We start from the raw sequence: 25528 nt of genomic DNA, 5'->3' as shown, positions 1-25528 counted from the left end.
CTTTCTTGGTCCAAGAAGTGTGAATGTTGTAAAGGAACCTGCGCACTCTAACAGGACTGCTCTTACCTGTGGTGTACCCCATGTGTCATGTCTGTCGCCCTTATTTTTAATGTCTATTGAAGACTCTGTGACCTCCTGTCCACTCTGGGGGTATATTTTGCGAATTACGCTGATGATACGCAGATCGTTCTGAGGCTATCAGGCATATACACTGACGATTCTGTGCAGATCAATAACATCTTTATGGTGATACAAAAATGGATGGCAATGAATTCATTAGCTCTGAACAACTCAAAGACTCAGCTTCTCATCTTGGGCACCAAACACAAGCTGAAAAAGCTTGAATCCAATTATGACAACATCACCATTGCCCAACATGTTATCCCGGTTTCCAAAACAATGAAGACTTTGGGAGACTTTCTTGACCCCATCTATCTTTTAATTGTCAGGTTAGCCATCTTAAATCCACATGTTATTACTATACTCAACTATTATAGCATATTCGTCCTTTTCTATCTGATGCTAATCGAGCGATGATCACAGCTGCTATTATTAATTCTAAAGTGGATTATAGTAACAGTTTACTGATAGGAACCTCGCAGACCAATATCAAAAAACTTCAGGTTATTCGGAACGGCGCTATAAGCGCTGTCTGTGGCTTGAAGCGTAAAGCACATGTTACTGAAGCTCGCAGGAGTTTACACTGGTTGCCCATTCGACAGAGGTTCCAGTTTAAGGGCAGAGTCACAGTTAATAAATGCCTCCATGACGAGGCACCGTTCTAGCTGAAAACCAGAATAACTAAGAATCCCATTAGACGTACCTTACATTCTAATGACTTCATTCGTCTGAGTCAATCAAGCATCGTCCTGGAAAAACATTGGGGGAGCTAGTTTCAACTCCTGGGCTCCTGCCCTGTGGAATGCTCTCCCCAAACATCTTTCCGATAGTGATTCTACTGTTCTCTTCAAGAAACATCTGAAAGCGTTTCTTTTTGATGGTGAACTTGGTTAACTGATCTGAAAACACTATTACATAGCTACATTCCAACATTTCAATACTCATATTTTAGTCTTGGCCTGTTTCTGGTGTCTCTTTTCCTTGTCTTCCATGTTTTTCTTTGTAAGCGCCCTGAGGCCTATGGGTTAGTGGCGCTATAGAAGAATGCAGACAGACATGTGTCTTGCTTCCACCCACACAGCTGCACATATATTTACAGATGAGCATGTCACTTGCTTCCTCCCACACAGCCACAAAGATATGTACATATGAGCATGTGCCTTGCTTCCTCCCACACAGCCGCACAGATATGAACATATGGGCATGCCTCTTGCTTCCACTCACACAGCAACACAGCAATGTACATATGAGTATGCGCCTTGCTTCCACCCACATATCTGCACACATGTATATATGAGCATGCCTCTTGCTTCCACTCCCACACAGAGGCGTAGCCAGGATTGTCTAACAAGTGGGGCCGAAAGCTAATGTATTTGGGCCCACCACAGTGACATTAATGTCTGCAAATGCCCACAGAGCGCTGCCGAGTGGGCATTTACAGATTTTGGGTGGGTCTGGCTCGCTCAGGCCCTACCCTGTCTACGCCTCTGCTCCCACAGCCGCACAATTGCATACATATGAGCACGCGCCTTGCTTCCACCCACACAGCTGCGCAGATATGTTCTGTCATAGCATCAGAGAAGTGCCCCAGGAAGGATCGCTAATATCAGGACTGCCTGACTGTTTTTTTAATTCGCAAGAACTAGGGGCAAAAATGTATAGATTACAAAAAGATAAACATTTAGAATTCCGATACATTTTAACTAGCCCAAATTATGCTCCCGTTTGGGAGGGAGCTTTTTTATTTCACCCCCCAACTTCAATTAAATAGGGAACAACATACTGCCCCTTAAACATCGCACCTGGAACGCCCACGCGTATGCAATTTGCAGAAAATTCTATGCGTCTCTACATTACCATCTGCAAGATGTCAAGTCCCAGGAAGCGCCTTTGCCTTTTTCATAATTTTAGGCCAAGCAGCACCTAAAAACTACAATGTCATCAAATGTCCTCATATTCGAGCGTACGTCTTTTCTTTCAATCTTCGTGTATTTGTTCTTTTTTACTCTGGCTATTGAGGATGAGCAAAACGGTCATGGGAGGCTTGTATTTAGAGTAACTAAAAGCACAAACAAATTGAGTTTTACAAGAATACAGAACATTTAAACACAGTAAAAGCAAAAAATAAATGTTGCTGGCACGGTTGTAAATATTTGATCACGTACCAACAGATGTTCTTCACAAGAATATTCCAAAGCCTGAGGTGTTCCATGACAGTATATGGGCACAAAGCTGCAGAGTGAGGGCCCTTGCAAGGTCACGAGCTCAAAGTGACTTGCAGCAACCTTGTATACTTGTATACGTACAGTTGGCATATTGTATTCTCTCTGCACAACGGTGTCAGCCCAGTCACTAACCAACTCCCTTTGCCCCCCCCCCCCAAGCTTTTCTTATTTCCTACATTTTCTCGCTCCCTTCATTTCTTGTTCTCCCCATTTTTACTTTGCCCTCCCATTTTACCTTTCACATCTTCACTTTACTTAACGTCTATCACTTTCCATTTTCGGATCTTCCAGCTATTTTTACTTAATCATTCTCATTTTAACTAATTTCCTGTTCCTTATTTCAGACTATTGCCCACCTTAAGAGTTGGACGGTACACAGTACAATTGCCGTCAATGAAGTCCCTATTACTGGAGCGGCCAACTACAACTTTGCTGGTAGGGGTGACGGATTTACCTCCAGCTACAAGCTGAAGGTTAATTTGAAAGCTACTGGCAAAGAAATGCCTGTATTAGCGGCACAGTAATACTATTGCTGGTAATTGCAGCTAAATCCCACCATGGGACTACATGGAAATAGGGAAATAGGGACTTACTATGAATACCGGCATTGGTAATCTGCCGGTATTACCAGCAGACAAGTGCCGGTAACAGTATTTCAGTTTGCCGGTATCCCGGCAGTAAAACCACCAGGATACCTGCAAACCCATAATGAGTCCCTATATCTCTTTTACAGTCGTTTCATCAGAATTTTCTGTTTCTTTGGAGTTTTCTTCATTCATTTCCCCTCCTTCCATTTTCTACCCTTCTTTTCCTCATTATGTTTCCTTTCTGCCTTGCCTTTTTTTGTACAAAGCTACTGACCCTTCACCATCTTAAAAAAGCTCTTCCTGCTGTAAAAAGAAACCGCTTTCATAGTCTTGCAAAATCTATAACAATTAATGAGTGAGAAATACCAATTACTGGTTGAGCTTGCAAGGGAAGGTATGACACCACTAGACATTTATAATAAGTTATTACAGTCTGGGTCTAGTGGTTATCTCGTTTCAAGTGAAATTTTATGTCACAACTCCCAAGGACAATGTATTCAATCATTTATATTTGTAGGTTACATTACTCTTGACCTGTCTTCTGTTGGAGTGGATGTTCGAGGTCCAAATGCGGGAAAGAGGTTTGCGTTACGCAAGTTGTACTAGGCCATGATGCCGCTGAATTCGATTCAATGTTGCAACTAAAAATGTGTTTTTATGTAGTTAAGGGAATAAGAATAAGGTTAATTAGTGTCTAGTTTTGAATACATTAGATTTACAATAGGTAGCAACATAATTAGCAGTAGCACTGGTACAATGTTATTCTGCAATATACAGCTTGTAGCACTTAGAAGCATGTAACAGGGAGCTTTGGGCACACAAGAGAGAATCTTGCAACAGTAATCTTGAATAGTGTAAATGTGGGGATTCGACAATGGTTTCAATTGAAGAGAAATATTAGGACATTGGGAAACATGTCATTGTGGGTACATGGAGACATCGCAGAGTGTGTTTTTTGCTTCGTTGGGGTATACGTGAGCCGCAGAGTCTTTTGTATTTGCAGGAATGGTTTTTCTCCTGGCTTGGAAAGCTGGGTGACCGAGGTCATGGAAGAGGGTAGGGAGCAAACCGCATTTGGTCAGCTGGTAATAGCATCACAAAGACCTGAAGGCGAGAACGGAATGAAAGGCCACCTGGTTGGGTTTTATGGCCAAATTGGGTTTGTAGATACAAGTGGCAATCTTCCAGAGAGCACGTAGAGTTGTTGTTCGATGACCAGGGAATTCTGGTTACATGGTAGGTTGATTTGGGGGTTTGTTAATATAACACATGCAAGAGGTGTTTTAGGGCAAAGATTGTCCTGTGTTTTACGGGCTCAGGAAAATATGCAGGATGTGTGATGAGGGATGTATGGTTTGAGATGGTAGTTTCAAATAGGTAGTTGCAAATAAGGTGATGTGAAGGAATGTCAGGAATAATTAAAATGAGACGGCAGCACATCTGGGGTGATATAAATTGCACTGCTGGCTCAAAGGAATGATTATGGTTTTTCTCCCACCTCTTCTTTTTGAGGAATGTATGAAAAGTCTTGTACATGACGAACTGGGTTAAAGTTTCTCTGACAAATGGGGCAAGTTAACTGTTGAATTGTTTTGTGTTAATAAACCAATTATATTTTAGTAAGGGTTTGTATGATTGACTATGTAAGGAAACCACATTTTGAAGGGGATTGTGTTTTGTTCGTTTGTCCAATGGGGTTAGAGTATTTAAAGGGATTACATTTCTTTGTGTTAGGGTTAGCCAATGGGATTTTGGGGGATGCATTTGTGACAAAACAGGTGTAATTATGCAAATTGTTTCAGTGTGTATGAAAGGTGCAACCTTGTTGAGCACTGCAAGGAATTGTTAGTTTCCAGTTTGACGAGGCCAACGCCTTCCGGCCGTTAGCATGCAATACACGTGCTTTTCTGACAAAGTGCATTTATTCTCTGTCGGAGCTGGAGGGTTTTCACATTGGATTTTGGAGTCACATTCCTACACTTCATAGTATACATATCCCCTTTTGGTGTGTTCTCCAAATCCCTCTACAATTAAAAGTGTTCTGCTTTAAGAAGTTCAGTATTGTTAATATATTAAAATTCATGCCAGATGGTTGACTAGGTTGCAATGAGTGTCTACAATGTCTGCAAAAGGTAGTGTGTGTCAGCTGAGCATGCAACGAATCAATCATTTGCCCTGTTTTCTTGGCAGATGGATCGATTCACTATTGAAGCAGTAGACCTGGGTGTCATATACAAGATCAAGATTCGCCACGACAACACCTTACTGAATGCGGACTGGTACCTAGAGAAGGTGGAGATCCTGAACGAGGACACAGAAGAGACGTATCTGTTTGTGTGCGAGCGGTGGCTGTCCAAGAAGAAGGAGGACAAGAGGATTGAGCGCATCCTTTACGAAAAGGTTGAGTCCATTAAAAGAAAAAGCAGATCATAGAGTTGCTCGCAATGTCTCCACATTACACCACACTTCACAGAACACAATGCATTGGTCCCGCGAGATGCAAGTGCAAGCCGTACCGGGTCAATTATGCGATTCTGCCAACTCTGCTGTCTTTGGTCTCTATCAAGCTCAGGCCGGCACAATGCTCCATAAGAGAGATCTATAAATTATGCAGGAACGCTATGAATTAGACATGAAGATCCCCATTAAAGGTGCGATGCGAGAAGCAGTCACTCTGCATATGTTGGGAAAGGATACGGCTATCCAATTGGGCTGTAATTACACAGTGCATATGGATTGAATACAGACAGATGTATCCGCCATCAAATGCTTGGATGATTGCGCCCAGAGACAGATACGTTGATTGATATAGTAGTATTTTGCATCACACAGCTTTCAAAATTCAATTGTTTATTTTACATTTTGGAGCAGGAAATTGATTATAAAATAAGAAATTTCTTCTAGGGTTAATGCAGGTGGGGATGTGTGGACGAGAAAGGGAATGGTAATATTGTGTAGGCTATGTGGGAACATCTTCAAAGACTGTTGTCCTTATAGAGATATTTAGATGGATTTGCAGTATTCTTTTGTGGTGGTGATGCAACACGCACTGAATTAGGAAATGTATATTTCTGGTTCTTTGTGTAAATGCTCATTTTAAAATGTTGTTACAAACACTGACTGCAATATTTTCACTTTGTTCTTATAGGTGGGGGGCGCACCCTGTACTACTCCTCCCACCATTATACTCATTCCCCTCCCCCCAGTATAGGGAGCAAAAGAGAGTGCAGCAGTGGGCGATTGTATCTCCAGCACTCTAAGGTCGGCAAATGACACCCCCAAGATATATTTCCATGAATTTTTCATGGCTGTTTTGAACCCCCCACCCCTCCATTGTGTGTTTGAGAGACGGGTTGTTGATGTAACCACTGTTTCTCTTCACACGCTTTGCTTAGCAGATGGCATGTGCACAACTGTGGTTTGCAAACTGGTGATTTGTGCAGAGGGGAGTATTTCCACTGTTGGTGCAGATTGGCAAACCTGTGATTGTTTTGGCAGAGTGATGAATGGCTTGGATTCCCGTCCAGTGTTGGATAGTTTTCATGTTTTGGTTATGGTTGCGTTGTAGTTTGTCTGGTGTTTAATAAATTTCACGCATGATAGTCATGACTGTCGGACCTCCTACACACTGACAGAATTTGTTTGTGTTCCTTCAGCAAAGAGAAGATCTCTGTGAAAAGGCTTCCTGAAAATGTGATTGATTTTCTTTTTTTTTTTAGTTGTACAGTATTTAGTCACTGGCACAGTACAACTATATACCAAGTTTTAAAAACCTATATACTTGTTTGGACAGGGAGGCAATGAGAAAACAAACAAATAAACACACACACACACACACCACACACACACGTCACCATAAAATCATGACTTGCCCCAACCAGTCTAGTGTTGTACCTTCATGGATATATGAAATGTGGTAAAGGCATGTGCAACAAACTAATGTCCCAATTGTACAGAAATTGTGAATAATTATTTGTTATGTCATAGCTGTCCTAAAAATGTAAATTATTCATCCTAAACAATGGAGGAATAGGATTCAATCTTCCTGCAGTACAAAGGAGCATTGTGTCATTTATAAATAATATCCTATCAGCAGAATGAAAATTACTATGTTCTTGGCTCACAAGGGACAAGAAGAGATATGGGGGAAGATGGTCAAAATAGTTTTTATAACTGCAGTGAAACTTTTTAAAGGCTGGTTTATTCCTGAATCTGTGTTAGTTCTTGGAATCAGCTAGTTCAGGGGGAAGCCGTGGATTTTGTCATTCTCATTGGTGACAGCAGGCTGAGAAGTATGAATAACATGCCTATGTGAGGCATATTTTTGTATCAGTATCTCTCAATATTGTGGGTATTTCGAAAGTTTGGAACGCTATTAGCGATATGAGGGTTGCCATGGTGAATTTGGCTGTGTAGGACTGTTGAGGGGAGAAGCTGCTTGGTGTTGGTGCTAGTGGGAGGTGTTACTGGGGAGGTGCTGCTGATGGTGGCTGTAGATAAGTGGTGGGTGGGGGGGGGGCTGTTGGCAAAGGATCTTTGCGGTTGGTGTTAATGAGTAGGTGCAGAAGGTGGGTGAAAGTGAGCAATGATGTTATTTGCTACTGAGCATTAGGGCACCGGGGGAAATATATCTGATGGAATGAGGTCCCCAGAGTGGTCTTAGGAGATAATTTACAATATCAATAAATGGGCATTGTTGATCTTCTGCCGGGCAGAACAAAAACATGCACTTCCCATGAGGCAGCATTCTTTGTGGACAATGTGGATTTTAGTACAATTTCTTGAGTAAAGAACTTATTTTTGATTGGTCGTCTGGTTGTCTCTTGTCACTAGGAGTATGACGGGGAACGGGTCAGCATGGGAAGCTCCTCCAGGGGTCTGTTGGGATCCACCATCAGCCTGAAAAGTCAAGACAACAATGGAAACCTGAAGAGTAAGAGCAAAGGCACGCTGGACGACTCCATGGAGGAAGGAACAAGTAAGAGAAACCCTTTCATTACCGGACTTAGAGGCATGTGCTGGGATAACTGTTATGACACAACAGGCTTATTTTAAAGGCTGACCACAATTTTCATTTTGCATTGAGCCCCAACTCCCACACCCACATTAACCACGCCTTCCACCATCTTTGTTGCTTTCACTCTGTGTGGGTCACAGATAAAGCGGCCAATTCTCAAATCTTTTATTGGAGCAAGTTATGAGGTTTGTTTGTGCATCCCTTGACTTGCACCGCTCAAAAGTTGAGCCCTTTGAAAATCTGCATCAAAGATGAGCACAATCAAATGCCATCCGTTTGCCCTTTGGAAATGCATGCAAGTAAGGTGGCATTTTTACGCCTTTTGAAGGGCATCTTGGATGCACCAATAGATTGGCCTTCTTAATTGCGTGAAAATCAAAGGCCTCCGCCGATTGGAGCAGCGGAATTTACATCGCATGGCAGAGCCATTCCTGACCTTGTCATGCAATTATTTTGTAATTGGAACCACTGCTGTCTCACAGTCTATCCCTCAAACAGGGATAGCAATGCTTAATTCCTTTGTTTACATTTCAGTGAAGAAACTGTCACTGTGTTTGCTGGGAGCCCGTCATATATTAGTGTCAGTAGCGCATTCCCAACACTAAGGTATGCAAGGGGGCTTGACAGCGCATCTCTTGCGCTGTTGTACAGCCTCAATGAAACGCGGTCACTTTTGTGAATAAGGGGACATGGGCATTTAGCAAACAAGTTCAAATACCCCCCAAAGAGTTCTTTGAAGGAAATGGAATTGTGTAAAGTCATGCTATTCCATGCACATATTCTAGATTAGGGAAATCCTGGGTGGAGTTTTGAGAGAATCTGAATAGATGGAGGGCGGATACTTAGTCCAATTTTGACTGGCACTTTCAATGTTATCCATGGGCAATTGTCAGAAGCTTCAATCCAATTCAGGCACACACTAAGAACCAATGGCAGTGTCTATGTGTTGGGGAAATGTGGCCTCATCTTTGTGCCATCACACTAGTTCTGGCTACAGAGTTTTATTTGCTTTCACATGGTGGTATGTTTAAGCGTTGTGTTTCATTATTTATTTTATGCTTTTATTGGATGGGGATGATGCTAGTTAAGGCATTGGACGATGGTCCTTCTCCATCGGGGAAAGTGCAGGTCATACATATTCACCCGATTTTAATTGCATAAGGCAAAGTTGAGGATGCATTTAAACATTTGATTTATTAGAAGCAACGTGGGAAATAAGTGTTTACTATGACGATTCAGACTTAATTAGTTTGATACTGAAAATGTTTAGAGTTTCTTCCGAAACTGTACACGCTGCATTTCTGGGGTACCAGTGGAGAAGGATTAGTGTGTTGTCAAAGACAGCACAGTAAGAACTTCTATAGATTTTCCATGAATCGAGCGATAAGACGGTTACATCTATGCTGCAGGGTCCAACCTGATAATATAATACCCTTGGGACAGCTCCTCAAGTAAACCGCTCATGTAAGACACGTGGCCTGCTCACATCTTGCCGGTTCAAATCCTGGCAGCGTCAGTTTAGGCTAACATCATCCCACGTCAATAAATTGGAGTACCATTAAATACGGTAACTATTCAAGTTACAAGCTACTAGCCAGCCATAAAGAACGTGAGTCATCCCTTCAATTGTATACATACACACAGCAGCGGAAGTGGCAAGCATCAGGCACATCCTCTGACAGACTAGCCTGCCGCCTGCTCTAAAGGCAATACAGACTCTCCATCCGCTCGAAGAATGAGGGCCCATATTCCAGCCCAGATCTCTGGGGCCACTAACAACATGGGCGAACTGTTTGAAATCTGCAAGTAACTCGCCAATCCTATTGTAGTCTCCACTTATCCCCTGTCATCCTTTACCCTCTGTAATCAATGGCTCACCCTTCTTACCCAAAACTCAGGACATCCTGTCTTCACTCTCCTCTACCCCTCCTACTTCGTCCCTCCCCAGCTCTCATGCCTCCCTTGCCCCCCTAACCCCTTCCCTTCTACTCCCCTCTTTCTCATCCATAGTATTGGTTGAAGTGTCTAGACAAGTCCTCTCTATGAAGGTCTCCTCCAAACAGGTGCTCCCCTGCTCCTCCAGAACTATCAAGGACAACATGTCCTCCCTTGCGCCAGCCTTGGCCAATTTCTGTAATCACTTGTTTGCCCCTGGCTCCTTCCTGCTACCCCTCAGGCACTCCTGTGTGCACCCTCTTGCGCGGCTTAGTACTGACCTATATCCATTGCCCCATTCCTGGGAAAACTCCTCAAGAAGCTGGTTATCTCCCAACTGCTCCAACACACTGAATCTGTTGGTTGTCTCCATGAACACCAGTTCGGTTTCAGATCTACCCGAGGAAATGAAACTGCTCTACTGAACACCCTGGAAGACTTGCTCTCAAGTCTCAATTCCAATTTTCCATCTGTTCTTATTCTTCTGAATCTTTCCTCTGCCTCTGACATGGTCAATCATGCCACACTGACAAATCGGCTCTGTGACACCCTTGGCATCCCAGACCTGGCACTGGAATGGTTGACCTCCTTCCTCTCTGACCGAACTTCTCAGGTTTAACTGGGCCCTTTTCTCTCCCCTATCACACTCTCCAACTGCAGTGTCCCTCAAGGCTCTATCCTCTCGCTCTTCAACATCTACCTTGCCCCTCTGGCCCACCTGATCTCCTCCTCCTCCCCTCGTCACTTGCAGTGTTATGCAGATGACACACGGCTCTCCTTCAAGCCTCCCTCTACTTCCTCCTCACTCATCCCTAACTGTCTGACTGCAATTCAGGCATGGTGTGCTGCCAATAATCTCTGCCTTAATGCTAGTAAGACTGAGATCCTTCTCGTTCGGACCCCAGCTTCCTCCTTCCAGCCTACTGTCTGGTTGCCCTCTATGGGTCCCCTCCCTCACTCTTTTGTGAGGCAAAAAACCTTGGTGCCATCTTTGACTCCTCTCTCTCCTTGTCTCCTCATATTGCGGACTTTGCCAAGAAGGCCCACTATCAGCTTCACCTCCTCAGAGGCATTCTGCCTTTCCTCACCTTTCTCCAGAAACTGTCATGATTCCTGCCCCTATGCCCCCAGCCCTCCAAGATGTCAGGCTGGAGCCAGGCCACGATCACCTACATGGCCCTCAAGGGCCTCTCCATCTCTCCAAAGACCCACTTGGAGTCAGACTTGGCGCTTGTGGCACCAGACTCACTCACTCCCATAGGATAACATTGGGGATTGGACTTGTAGTGCATCGATGGGGACAAGATGGATGCCCCCACATATTTCAGTTCCCAGAACTGCATGTGCAGTCTAGTCTTTTGGGTGTGGTTCAGCCCAGAGACACCTGGGATACCCCGAGACTATTTAAGCCACGCCCAGGCTGAGAAACATGCTTTGTGGTTTCTGCACCTGCAGCGTTACATTAACCGTGTTCGGATCGGTCACCAGTAGGCCTGCATCTTTCTTCTGCGCTCAGCACCTGCAAGAACAAGAACACCGCTAGGAACAGCCTTACCTTGTGGCACTTCTACCCATCATTCATCGCTCCTTCTGTTCTGCGGGCATCTTCGGCGGTGTCGTTCCCATCCCGGCACGCCGCTTCCTAAGGAAAAGGGAAACAAACAGAAAAAAGGCATTAGTAAGCATTCAGCAAATCTTTGCTTATTTTAAAAGACTGTACGAGCTTCAAACGCTTACCTGAATCCTAGCTGCTCTGGGGGAACTCTGTCTCCGGAACTTCTCATGCATCTGCAAGAGGGAAAAGACACTCCAGGTTAGCGTGGAAATATCTAGATGCGCCGCATACCGCGCTTACTCACCACATTTCTTCTTCATAACCGGCATCCACGCTGAAAACGTTGCGGCACCTAAAAGACACAGAAAAAGAACTCGGTTCAATACAGATACAAAAGGGTCGCTTCGCGCATCGCACTCTCACTCACCTTCAGCGCTACTCATCTCAGCAGCACGTCGCCATCCCCGGACGCCGGCCATCATCTAAGGAAGGAAAGGAACGAAGTTAGAGAACTGTTCAAAAGACTCATTATACTTACCTGTTGGACTCTTGCCAGTGAAGTAACTAGGCAGCAACGAGCTTGCATCAATCAACGCGCCCCTGCGCTGAAAGCAGGACAGAGAGCACACTTTCCAAGAAAATAAGGCCCAGTCTCCAGTCGAGTAGACTCCAGGGAAGGGTTTGAGGTCGTAAGAGGTCAGAACAGACTGAGTCACGTCCCCGTGGATACCAGGTGAGCGTTACAGAAACTCAATGTCTCCAGAGCTTTGGTCCGCTCTAGGTTTGACTACTGCAACTGCCTCTTCCTCAACCTTCCTTTATCCTCCCTTTGCCCCTTCAACTAATCCAGAATAGGACTGCGAGACATATCTTTGACTTCCCTATAATCTCTCCAATGGCTCCCGGTTGCTGCTAGGATCAAGTTTAAGACCCTTTGCATCATCCACAATGCTTTCTGGGGCCTAAGATCCTGCTACATCCAACTCTCCCTAAATACCTCCCTGCTAGAACCCTTCAGTCTTCTAGCTCCAACTCTCTGTAGATCAGACGCAGGGAGTGTGTGGTAGATCTCTCTCCTCCCCAGGAGCCTCCCTATGGAATGGTCTCCCTGCCACTCTCAGGCTTGAGGCATATCTCCTTAAGTTCCAGAAGCTCCTCAAGACCCTCCTTATCTGTTCTTCCTCTCCCCCTCCCCTTTTAACACCATTTTGCGCAGACCGGCACCCCCCACCATCTCCCTCGCATTTCTTGTTACTGCACTTACAAGGCCTAGTAGGACCGGTATTGTTATTTCTCCCTCCCCCGCACCCCCTTCTCTTGTGGCATCTTCAAGCACCATTTGTTGTATAAGCACCTTACAAGTATCCAATAAATAAAACAAATGAATAAAGCACACCATTTCTTACACTCCAAGAGTCAAATATCACTAGCCAATGGCAATGTTTGCACCCTGATAATCACACCAATATTATAGTGCTTAGAAGCAGGAGGAATTGATATGAGAAGAATTCATCAATGTTGAGTAATGTGAACTATCTCTGTAAATTCTTAGTGTGCAAAGTGGGAGTTCTCTAGGCGACACCTTTTTTCCTGCGGTCAGCACACGTTTGGTGTTTACCGCAGTTTAGTTTGGTTAAATATGAAGTTCTGTGTGCTGATGTTCAGGTTTGCAGTGCTTAGTTATTGTTTGTGTCCTGGGCATGTTCGGCTTTATGGCTTTAACTACATTTTTTGTTAATAGTTTTGCTGTGATTGTAGTTATTATTGTCATGTTTGCAATTCGGTGAAACACTAATCCATTGTTCCTTTTCCTGTAAGGTGACTAACGTTATACTTTTCAGATGTTCTGTGGTATCAAGGTTCAACATAAGTGAGGTGTAGGATTTGCTTAACATGGTGCAGCTCTTTAAAACTTTTGGCATGTGAGTTTCCGTTGTGCATGCCGACGGGTTACACAGAACTCCTGCGCCTCTGTGGCCTTTTGGCACCTTACCTATCAATACAGTTGGCGTGGTGCTGCTTTTCGTGCCACCAATCTTGTTCTCTGAACTATGTGTGCCACTGCTCAGTCCTGATAGAAACTTTGCCTTAAAGTAGTGTTAAAGAGTAGCATGCCACGCACTTTCTCTGATCACAGCGCGGCAATCCCCCACATCATGTTAGAGGTATGATAAATGGAGATTGGGAGAACAGTCATACTGGCAATTGAGGATGCTTCAGGGACAATCACAAACACACGAGGATAAGCACTGTTTTTAGAGATTTTTACGACACCAAGACGGCATGCTCTGTAGCCAAAACTACCCAATACCTAGACCAGATAGATATTACGTGCCTCCCACTAGTAGCGACAAAGGCATTCGAAAAACCCATTACCCTAGCTGAGGTGAAAAAGCCATAGTGGACCTGGCTGAAAGACAACATTGACCTCTTTTGCCAACCACTGCTAGCTACGTATGCTGAAGCCTTCTCTTCAGGCACTCTGCCACCTCCTGTCAACATGGTGCATGCTATCTTGCTGACAAAACAAGGTAAAACGAAGGAGAACTGCAGGTCTTATCATCCATTGTCCACTGAACCTAGACAACAAAATCCTTGGAAAGACTATCACAACCCGCTTCCTCCCATATATCCCTGGCATTGTACAAACTGGCTAATCAGGATTCGTCTCTAACAAGTCACCTCAACCACAGAAGGGTGTTTGCCACTATGGCAAACATAGACCCGAGATCAGATGCTATAGCCACATTTTTGGATGCTGAAAAGGCGTACAATTCTGTGGAATGGGTATATCTATGGACGGTGTTGGGGAAAATGGCATTCAGACCGGGTATGATCTGATGGATACGGATGCTTTACTATAAGTCATGCGAAATGTCATCACCAGCACAACAATATCAGACCCATTAGAGCTGTGAAGGGGAACCAGACAGGAAGGTCTCCGGTCTCTGTTACGTTTTGTCATAGTGATAAAAACACTGATGTGTATACTCAGGCAAAGTCAACTGCAACAGGCAATTCAAGGAGGCGGCCGAGCATCGCTAGCATCCCTCAACACAGATGACTTGGTGTTATATGTGAACGAACCAGGGGGCAAGCCTGCCCCTGATGATGGCAATAATCTCTGAATTCGGCTCATATGCCCGGCTAAAGCTCAATTGGACCAAATATGAAATTATGTCACTGGCCAGGGTGGCGAGGCTACGGACAGTATTTGAGAGCTTCAACTGGAAGCATTCTGGGGCTAGATATATGGGTATCTGTTTGAGCATGGACCCGGAGACACTCCGACCTAAATCACGCCCCACAGCTGACTTACCTGTGATCAAGACTACAAAACTGGTAAGCCATTCCCGTATTCTAAGCCGGCAGGATTTCAAAAATAAGAATGTTGCTACTACCTAAGCTCCTTTATCGCTTTCAAGCGACACCCATACATCTCTCCCGGGACTTCCTTCAGAAAGTAAATGGGCTGCTGGGCGAACTGGTACTGGGAGGTAAATGCCCTAGACTTAAATGGGCCACATTATCGAAAACCTACTCCCAGGGAGGGTTACCAATTCCTATCCTTTTTGATACTACATGTTGGCGCAGGCACAGTTCTCCACATGCTGGTATAATGGGGAACCAGACTACCCATAGCTACACCTTGAGAAAGGGGGAAACCCACTGGGGTTCCTCAATCAATTAGTGGCAAACCTAAGGGGCCGCTCTCCGAGAGGATCGAATTCTACAGAATGCATGCAAACATTCAACAGCTTCTGGGCAATGTACAACTCTTATTACCAAGCCTCGACATCTGGAATACGAGGGGACTAGACCTCTCCTTTGACGAGGACATGCGCACGTTATGGGGAGGACATGGCATTATTAAGTCGGAACACATGATTCAAAATCGCGAATTTGCCTCACTTCAAGAGACACTTCTAAGTACCCTCGACCAGTCAGGCCAACAGTGATACTGCAATATTACTGCATGAGAGCAACAATGCGGAAACAATAGTTTTCGTTCCCGGTCCTGCCCCATGGGTAAACTTGGCATAGTGGTATCGCACAATGCTACCAACAAAATCTTATCTAGGCTATACTGGCATCTGCAGCTGGCAGAAAAGGCAATGAGGACACAGCACGCCCCAAATGGCAGGCAGATATTTCTGATTAGAACACGGACCAACAATGGACACAGACCTGTACCCTCATGCGCAAAATATCAATTAGCCCTAGACTATGCCTTATACACTACCGTTTAATACACTACAAGAGATTACATAGAATAGATTCCTCGCATTCAGAGGAATGTCCAAAATGTAAAAGCCCAAGGGCCAACTTATATCATAGAGTGTTGGTGTGCACTGAGGTCCAGAAGTACTGAGGAGAGAAAACAAAATTGCTTGGTCCCATGACTGGCAACTAAGTACCCTCCTACTAGATGCCTGATGGGTGTATTTGCTGATGCGAAGGTGTACAACTCGAAATTTAGTTGGATGGCATTGCTACTGGCTAAGTGTAGGATTGCTGTGCCATGGGCGTCAAATAGAGCTCCTGGAGACTCAGAATGGTTGTCAGACATGATTTGGGATAACGAGTTGGAAGAGAAAATATGTAATATTGTGAATCCCAAAACTTGCCCAAAGGACATTTGGCAAGATCTGAAACGTTATCTACAAGTGAGGCATTAAGATCAAGAAGCGGCTACAGGATCATCTGTGCCCTGCGATGCTAATATTAAGGTCTGGGACTAGGATCGGGCTAGTAGAGGGTGCAAACTGAATAAATTATCTTATCTCCCGGTTACATTACCGAAGGGGCGAAACTGGGCCTTCCTGGCTGATTGTGCAGGACCTACGTATCAACATGGATACTATAAGTGCTATATCTTCCAATGTATGTTCACCTTTATGTAGTGTTGCCACTGGTTTGTTTCAACAGAAATGTTTTTTTAACGTGTAGAGTGCCGGAGAAAGCACAGTCTACTTGCCACACTTAATGTGTGATCCCTGGGCCTTGCTTGGTCGTGTCAATGTATTTGACCTCATCGCCCGACATGCAAGCGGTCTTCAGAGTATGCATCAGTACCTTGTGTGCGCAGAGATTGGGGTTTGAGCCTCTGGTTTTCTCTGCCCTACTCACTTTTCCCAAAGAAAACCTATTTTACAGGAAAGTACTTGCAACGGGGTTAGCTTCTAGCTGCACCGATAGACTACCATCAGGGCCTTAATTGCCCATAGAAATTCACATGGCCACGTCACGTGATGGGAAGAGCCGGTGATCAGGACATGCACAGCCAGACTGGGCGCTAGCGTTGGTCGAAGAATTCAACCCGTTGGGCCTGCAAGATCTGAAAGCCATGGCCTTATGCAGTATCCCTTGGGCAATAACACTATCATTTATTACAATCAAATTATAACAATCAGATGTCCAAAAAATCCCATTTTGCATTTAAAATTGATAAAGGCTATGCTTTCAAATAAAAACGATGCCTTTTAGAAATGTAATGACAGAGATAATACTAACAAAGGACTAAATATTGCATGCGTCGATGCCAGAAACTCACGCACGGAGTAGAAATGCATATTTACATTGGGAGTAATACATAAGAAGGATTCCCATGGCTGGTCGATTGTTTGATGATGCAACCGGCCCTTTATGTGAAATTCTGCTTAAATAAGAGTTTACAATGACACAACATGGACCAATGGGGAGAGGTTGTTATAATCCATAGAGATCCCACTGTTGCTATGGCACTGAATAGCTCTAGAATATTTCTTTGGAAATACTACTAAATTGACAAATAACATGGATTGTGTTGCTAATATTTAAACTCTTTCATGCAGCCAAACAAATAAGGTGCATATCGGCCACTTTTACCCTCTAAAATAGGCAAATATTCCCCAAAAATAAAACTAGAGATTAAAAACAAAAATAGGAAAAAAGACACATAGGAACAGGTCACACTACTTTCGTTCACGCAGCTCCATGGATACGTTTAGACCAGAGGTGTGCACACTGAGCCTCAGGAAGCAACTACAATTATGACTGCCTTATCTCAAGCGAAATAAATGTATATTTTAATGTGGATGAATAACTTGGTGCAAAGAAATTGTATTTCAAAACATTTCTGTTTTACAGCTAAAAAATATGTGTACTCCCATGAGGAATGGGACTTCCGTTTTTACTGCCTAAAAAATAATTTGACCCTTTTAAAAAAAGGAAGTAAAACACTCCCACTTGAAAATCTTATCGGGGGCACCGCTTCCAGGACAGTAAGCAGTAATGACGACTAAAGATGAAAGTTGCTCATGTGATGATTATTGATGGGCTCTTCCTGCACACCACTCCACACCTTTCCCTTTTCAACCTTTCCTTACCCTTTCGGTTTACACTTTCCCCGGGAGGCTGGCTCGGTGCAGTAGATCTGATGGTCATACTCTAATTTTGGAGCTCCACCAGCAATATCTTTGATTGTCACTGGCAAGAAAGCAACTACAGTACCAGGTATTCCCTTTTGGGCTGTACCCAGTACCCAGGGTATTTACAAAAATGGTGGCAGCAGTGGAAGCTTCAGAGCTTTTACATTTACCCTTCTTGCAAAATGTGCTTATCCATGCCTAAAGCGTGAGGTGACCGGGTAACTGCAGTTCCTCCTTGATTTCCAGTTTGGCATTAGCTTGTCAGTGAACCGCACTAGGTTTTCCTGGACAGCGTTTCAGAGTCTGATCTTGTTTGGGCTAGACTTGACACAACAGTGACTTGGGTTTGCAGAGTATCAAGAATATTTTGCCAATTTGCCAGTTCTTTCAAAGCAACAGTTCCACCTCAGCCAGGACGTTTTCAGATGTATGGTGCGATGTCCTCGTGAGTATTGTTGGTCCCTCATACTGGCGGCAGAAGAGTCTAACTCCATTTGAACAGCGTGTGGAGTCAAGTTTCCCATCCTCAATATACGGTGAGCACAATCACGCAGGACCACAGAGGAGACCTTTTTTTGCAGAACAGCACCTCAAACCTCTCAGAGGATGTCCATTTTGCATCAGAACCCATCCCCCGACAGCAACCATCACCATTAACTACTCTCTGCTGCAGGCAGGAGCACTTTCGATGACCTTCAGGCTCATGATCTTTGGTGGCCCCAAGTGAAATTTGCAGATCAATATTGTGGAACTGCTGGTTGTCTCCAATAACCACCTGGCTTTCCTGCAGAATCTTACAGGCTTGGCAATTCGGATTCTAACTGACTATCCCACAGCCATGTTCTACGTTAACAAGCCTGCAGGGTCAAAGTCCTCTAGCTGGCATGGGGGGCTGCCGACATGTGGGAGTGTGCTATTTTACATAGGATTGGTTTTCAAGCGCTTCACCTGCTAGCAGAACTGTACTCAGAAACCGATCCCCTCAGCAGGTTGAAAGCAGACAACCAAGAGTTAAAACCTACCCCAGGATTCTTCAGAAGCTTTTCTCGGCTTGGAGTTTCCTATTGGTGAACTTTTCTTGCTTCCCACAACAACAGCAAATGCCATCAATGTGTGTCTCGACTAGGCAAAAGGCAAATGTGTTGGATATGTCTATGGAGATCTTGTGGGAGCGGCACTTCGTCTACACCTTCCCTCCTTTTTCCCTCATCCAGATGGCTGGTTCCCGACCTCTGTCTTACAGGATGATCTTTTTTGTCCCCCGGTGGTTCGTCCAGTTTGGATTCTTGGGCTTCATGGCTCTGTGTTCTTCTCTAGCAATCCCTTTTCCTCACAGATTTGATATTCTGCCTTACAGGTGGGGCAAGGTTCTAAACCTCTCCCATCAATTGCTTAGCTTGTCGTGCCCATTCCTGAGGGCCTCATCGTAGGTCACCTTGGTCTGTCATTGGATAACATCAAGGTCTAGGTTATATCAATGTTTTAGTGGGAGATGAACCTGTGTTGTGGTTTGGATGAGATTGTGTCTAACATTTCAGGTTTAGCCAGTTCAGGAATTGCAATGGAAGCATGCAAGACGTTCTTACAGGATTGGTTTAACAGAAATACCACAGGTGCTTGCTTTGCTCTTTCTAATCCCATGATTAAAAAAACGTATCAGTTGCCATTTACTTGTCTGCCCCAGTCAAGGCTCCTTGGGACTCTAACATGGCCCCTCTGCCCGGGCTCATACGCCATTCAATCCCATGGCAACGATGGGCATTAGTCTTGTTACAAGGCAAAGCTGAGGGATGTGCCTCTGCCCTCCTGGTGAACTTCAGGCTCTATCAGCATCAGAGCAAAATACCGTTTTTCATAGGAACAAGCTGGTCCTCGGTCCCCTACCCACCTATATTGAGTCATAGTCATCTTTATTTATTGTTGTCTTATAAGGTGCCAACCGTCAACGCAGTCACATTGTAGCAACCAAAATGGAAAGGAAGGAAAAGGTAGGGGACAAGGTGGAAAAAAGCAGCCTGATCATTCCAGATCAGTTAATTGAAAAAGTGCTGGTATATAACACATAAATATAAATATTGCATAACGTGTGCATGATATAAAAGCAAAGATGTGCACGGTTAGCTGCAAGTCAATAAACACCGACATGCATATAGTCAAACCATTAAGGTGCACAGTTAGGATATGCAGCATCCAGACAACAGATGGCATGCCAGGAGAATGTAGCCCCAACAGGAGTCAGAGGATAATCTCAAGAGTCAAAGGATTGCCTGAACAGGAAAGTCTTCAGGCTTTTTCTTCCCCTGAAAAGAAGGCGATTGTCAACAGACACAAGTTGGGTAGGTTGCTCCTCAGCATTACCCCGCAGCGTTAAACAGTTTTCTCGCAAAAGATCTTATTCCCAATGGCAGGCCATGGTGAGTGGAAAGAAGCCAGCAGATCTTAGGACTCTGGTAGGGCAAAACTTGGTGATTTTCTAATTGATAATTACAGGGCCAGCTCCCCTGTATCCTTGATGAATGATGCACAATGGTTTAAAGGTGAATCATATGCCTAAGGAGATCCAAAAGATGGATTTAAGGGCAGCTCAATCCAGAATGTACCTGGCTGCCTTATTTTGTATTACTTGCAACTGGTGGTTAAGGCCTAGAGGGAGGGCAGGGAGTAGAGGAAAGTAGATTGAGAAAGGGGCTCTTACAGTAGTCCAACCTAGAGAGAACCAGAGCTCTGGAGACAATGAACTTCTGGGGGAAAGTGAGAAAAGGACTAAATCTTCTAAGAGATTATGGATATCAAGTGCATGCTTGGAAGCCGACCCAGCAATAGCGGTGCCAATGCTGAAGCGTTTGAGGAGGTATTATGGAGGTCCTTTCTGGTGACATTGATTACTTTTTGTTAGATTTAGTCAAAGTTCCTCACTGTAGTGGCTACGGTCGTAATCTCTAGGACTTCCTTCTCTCGAGAGTTCCATCTGCAGGAGATCCATTTTTCCAGCATACAATAATCTCGCACACCTTTCCCCACCAGCTCCTTTCCATGTGCCAAGACTGTACCTGACTGATGTCAGCTTTTGTGGGGAAGATGGCAAGGTGTGAGACGGTTGTAGACCCGATAATGGCATCCTAGTGGATATGCCTTTTGAAGCCCGCTGAGGCTGACTTGGCTCTCACACATTGTTGAAGGCCTCCGAGAGGCAAAAGGTTTTCCAATGAGTAGCTCCATTTGAGATGAGAGCACCTATCCAACGGGCAATAGTCACTTTGGAATGCCTACTTCCCGAGAGGTACCACTGCAAAGCACAAAGAGCTGGCCAGACGTTTGGAAATCTCTGGTCCTGTCCAAGTAAAGGACCCTACCGGCATCCCGGCTGTGGAGGTTTCTGTCAGCTTCCAAATATGGGGGTGGTGGACAATAAATCTATTGATATAGATGAATGTTTGAAAGAGCCTGAGAGACATCAAACTTGATGTTATTAAAACCCAACTCTTTACATTAGGTTCTCGTTCAGAAAACCGTACTGAGCTCATTGTTTCACATCATGAATTCTAAAAAGGAATTAAACTAGTGCTGCATGAAATGTTAAACGGCTGAAAATTAAAAGTTGAAAAGGAATCTCAAATATTTTTTTTTTCTTTATTTGTTTTGGTTTATTTATAAACCTTTACAAAAATACAAATGATTAAGATACATTACAAATTAATTTCTTCGAATTAAAAGAGAATCAAACAATAAGAATACATTAGCTAATATCCTACTGTCAAGATAAAAGTAATAACTTAGTCACAAACCAAATTCCCTAAGCACATATTAAAATCATATGCAAACAGTCATAATCACAATTAAACAAAAGCGAATCCACCTAAACAAAGTGATTACACAGCACGATTTCGGAGGCAAAGACCAGATTACATTTCAACTGACCACAGGCTTTGATACATCTTGGCATAGATTACACACATTACGCAAGAATGTAGTCACTCGTATTTTTAGCCTGATAGTGTTATCGTGTAGCATTTTATGCCATATAAAGTCTCTGTCTACATCGTAGATAGAATTGACAAACTGTGCAAAGTACCTAATTCTTTCAGTCTTGAGGCCAGGACATACCAACAAGATATGTTGGAGTGTTTCACTTTCGCCCTCTTTCAAGCAAAATCTACACCATGGCCAAGTATTTGAGTTGCATTGCCTAATATTTTGGATCTGATTTGTTGGCAAGACATTGAATCGAAAGCGCATATAGTCATTTCACATACATTTACTCGGGTATTGAGTCAAGTATCCTTCTATATCTGGAAACCACTTCCAAGTGGAACATGCAAACTTATACAATTTCGATTCCAAGATTTTATGCTTAGTCTTCTGCCAATCAAAACCCATAGGGCTGATTTTAATTCTTACTGGATTATTACATAGGGTAATGACTGACATGCCTAAGGTGGCGAGGCAACTTGTTGTCTCTAAGTGTAGTTTGTGTAGGAAGTGATTAGACTTTTCTTGAAAAGCCCTTGAATACAAAGTGTATCTTATTTTACCAGATCCAGTGGTATACACTTGGGCAAGTGGAATAAAACTGACCTCCATATTCTACTTTCAATGAAATACAGATATTCGTAGAGTTCTTGAGAAAAAAGTTCCATGCCATACATCAGCCGCGGTATGATCTTTTTGAGGTAGAATTCCCTCAGGGGGACCATGGTAAATTTACCAATCTGATATCAATTGCCCTCATCTGTCTAATAGCAATGTCCGCTTTCAATTTGAGTTGACTTTTTATCAGAACATTAGAGTCAGTTCCAGAGAAATAAAACCCCAGATATTTAAATGCTTGTTGGGCTTTAATAGTCTTATTCCCACAAAACCATGCAAAAGACTTCTCTTTCAGTTTTCGCTTGCCAAAATGCACAAGTCTCAAATATTCTCGCGCCTTCTCATGGTCTCCTCATGTAAATCTCTGGCGGGGTCACAAATATTCATGTGACTCTAGGTGTGCGATTCCCTACACGAATTTGTGTTGCACTTTGAGAGCAAGACTGAAGGCTGTAACACAAATAGTATATCATATTTTAGCACTGTCCCGGTGAAAGAAAAGTGTTCTTGCTATTTTTATTGAGCCCGAGCTAGAAATAGAATATAATATTCTGAGAATAAGCGGTCTGCTCAGTGGAAATATCTAAATATTTGTATTCTCATTTCCAATTTAGGCAGGTTTTGTCTCATAAATGTCCTATGCCCTCCAACATTAGCATTATTTCTAGCACATTGTCGCTAAGTGCTAGAAATTGTGTTTATATTCCTAGCTCGGGTGGCTTTACCAAGACATTGCAGGGGAAGTGGGGCAGGTTTGTGCAACAGGAGGAAATGGCTACATGCCTTCGTATGAGCAGCCATCAAGGCTTAACCTACTCAGACAATTCACTACAAATGTTTAATGGTCTAGTGAACTTCAAATCCCCCGAAACACCTGTGTCTCAATTTGTATGAATATGTGCAGATCTGAGTTTCTTTTATTGACTAGGACCTGCCCCACATCAGGTGCAAAGCAACTGAGCCTATTCAGTAGGTTATTTTGTCTTCCAAAGCTGATGTAGTGATAGCGACACACATTCTGATGGCAGAAAAATTTACTATATAAGGATTTACCAGAAAGATATTGGTGCCACCAAACAGAGCTAATCAATTGAAGGCACATCATGCATGGACATAACATGCTTACTATTTCTGCTCCACCTCCTCAGAGGTATCCTTCCTTTCCACACTTTTCACCAGAAGCTCAATGTCTCTAGAGCCCTGGTATTCTCTAGGCTGGACTATTACAACAGCCTCTTCCTTAATCTGCCCGCTTCCTCTCTCTGCCCCCTCCAGCTTATCCAGAATAGGGCTGCAAGAGTTATCCTTGGCCTCAAGCCCAGAGACCGTATCTCTCCAGCTTTAAAATCTCTCCACTGGCTCCCGGTTGCTGCAAGGATCAAATTAAAATCCCTCTGCATCATCCATAAGGCTGTCTGGGGCCGGGGACCACACTTTCTGCAACTTGCTCTCACCAGATACTCTCCCTCCAGATCTTTAATTTCTTCCGGCTCCAACTCTCTGTGTGTCAAGCGCTTCTCTAAGCAGTGAGCTAGTGGCCGTTCCCTTTCCTCTGCTGCCTCCCCCTTCCTCTCAGTCATAATCAGGATTTTCTCAAATACAGGATGCTCCTCAAGACTTTCCTCTTCACCTCCTCTTTCCCCCTTTCCCTCCCGTACTAAACCCCAGTTGCTGAGATTGGTGGCCTGGACCCTTATATGTCCTTCTGGGTCCTGGCCTTTCCGTCCAATCGCCATCAGCCTCCACCCTCCCCCAGCACTTGCCTTTAGGCACCCTCTGCCCTGTGTTGTCCCACAGGCCTGCACTCAGTGTGTAAGCAGGTGACCACTCTTTACTAAGTGATCTCTGACAGGCACTTACTGGTTGCCTGCAAATGACTCTCTGGCCCTTCCTCCTCCGTGGACCCTCTAGCACTTACCCTCTTCCCTTGCCCCTTCTATCTCAGCCTCTACAGTTGCATGTCCGAATTCTCACAAGGCCTAGTAGGATCGCCTCTGTCTTTGTTCACCAGGGTTTTTTTAATTTTTTATTTGCCTTTTGTTCCCCGGTTCCCTTCCCTTTACTCTGTGGGCGCTTTGAAACACAATTTCTTGATGTATAAACACTGTACAAATGCACTATAAATAAATAAATACGTTGGAGGAACTTCCGTAGCTTCCACATCTCCTCAATGGCATGTGCACCTCAAATTGGCTTGACAACTCAATTTAAAGAAGTTGACTATTTCATACCTTAAAGATTGACATCTAAAATCATCACCATCGCTGTGCAAAATATTTCATCAAAGTGGGTTTGTCTTTGGGAAAGATGCCCATAGTCCTTCACATGCCTTTGCTTCTCCCCGAGCGCCCCCTGACTCCCCCTATTCAAAATTATCCTAACATCTTTGACAAAAAGTTTTCTGGACAATTCTTTTTTACTTCCATTTGCAACTGCAGATGGCTCGAGGTGAATGTTACTTGACGCCCTCGAACCTTAACAAATTAAAATCACATTTTAAATAAACTGCTTTCACACAGAACAAACATATTTTGGTAGCATGCTGGAACAGTACAAAATAGTTTTAACAGTATGTTACGATACTTTTTAAGAGATTCACAAATAACTTGTGTTGCTGTAAATTGTGGGTGCTACAAATTGTGCTCGCTTCAGAAACACAGAATCTGGCCATTCGGAATTGGGCGCATAATGTGCGTGTGCAAATTGTGCCGAATTTGTGCTATATGCAATGTTGCTCCATTCGCACAAAGCCTTGTGAAAGAAAGGGAGGCAGATCCCGCTTCCATATACAAAAATAAGACATACATGAGTAAAAATAAAATCCTCCTAATAAAAAATTAACACGAATGATGGTGAATTTAAAGCATCTATTTTGTCTGATAAACCGGACAGTGGCAATGCATTTTGGAGCAACCACGTAGGTTTTTCAAATCACTGTTCTTCTTTCAAGCGAGTGAGCATAATCTAGAATTTCAATTTTGAGTGTAGCCGTTGCCTAAATGTACCCGATGATGTGCATGCTGTAGCCCTTTGATGCAAAACATCCAGCAAAATGAAATCATAGCCGTGGCATTTGTGTATCTCACGCTATG

General features: G+C 43.8%; 1 protein-coding gene across 2 annotated transcripts in view; it reads left to right on the top strand.

The window, feature by feature from the left end:
• LOXHD1 (lipoxygenase homology PLAT domains 1) overlaps positions 1-25528 on the top strand; it is a 1234736-nt gene that overhangs the window by 986642 nt on the left and 222566 nt on the right. For both annotated transcript variants that reach the window (XM_069626921.1, XM_069626920.1), the window contains 2 exons: positions 5123-5332; positions 7766-7910. In XM_069626921.1, the coding sequence (XP_069483022.1) occupies positions 5123-5332; positions 7766-7910 (355 nt within the window). The remainder of the gene's footprint in view (positions 1-5122; positions 5333-7765; positions 7911-25528) is intronic.

The sequence above is a fragment of the Ambystoma mexicanum genome, chromosome 6p, assembly GCF_040938575.1.
Source record: "Ambystoma mexicanum isolate Mex_15411 chromosome 6p, UKY_AmexF1_1, whole genome shotgun sequence".
NCBI classification, from domain to species: Eukaryota; Metazoa; Chordata; class Amphibia; order Caudata; family Ambystomatidae; genus Ambystoma; species Ambystoma mexicanum.
This window is presented reverse-complemented; position numbering and strand designations above follow the sequence as displayed.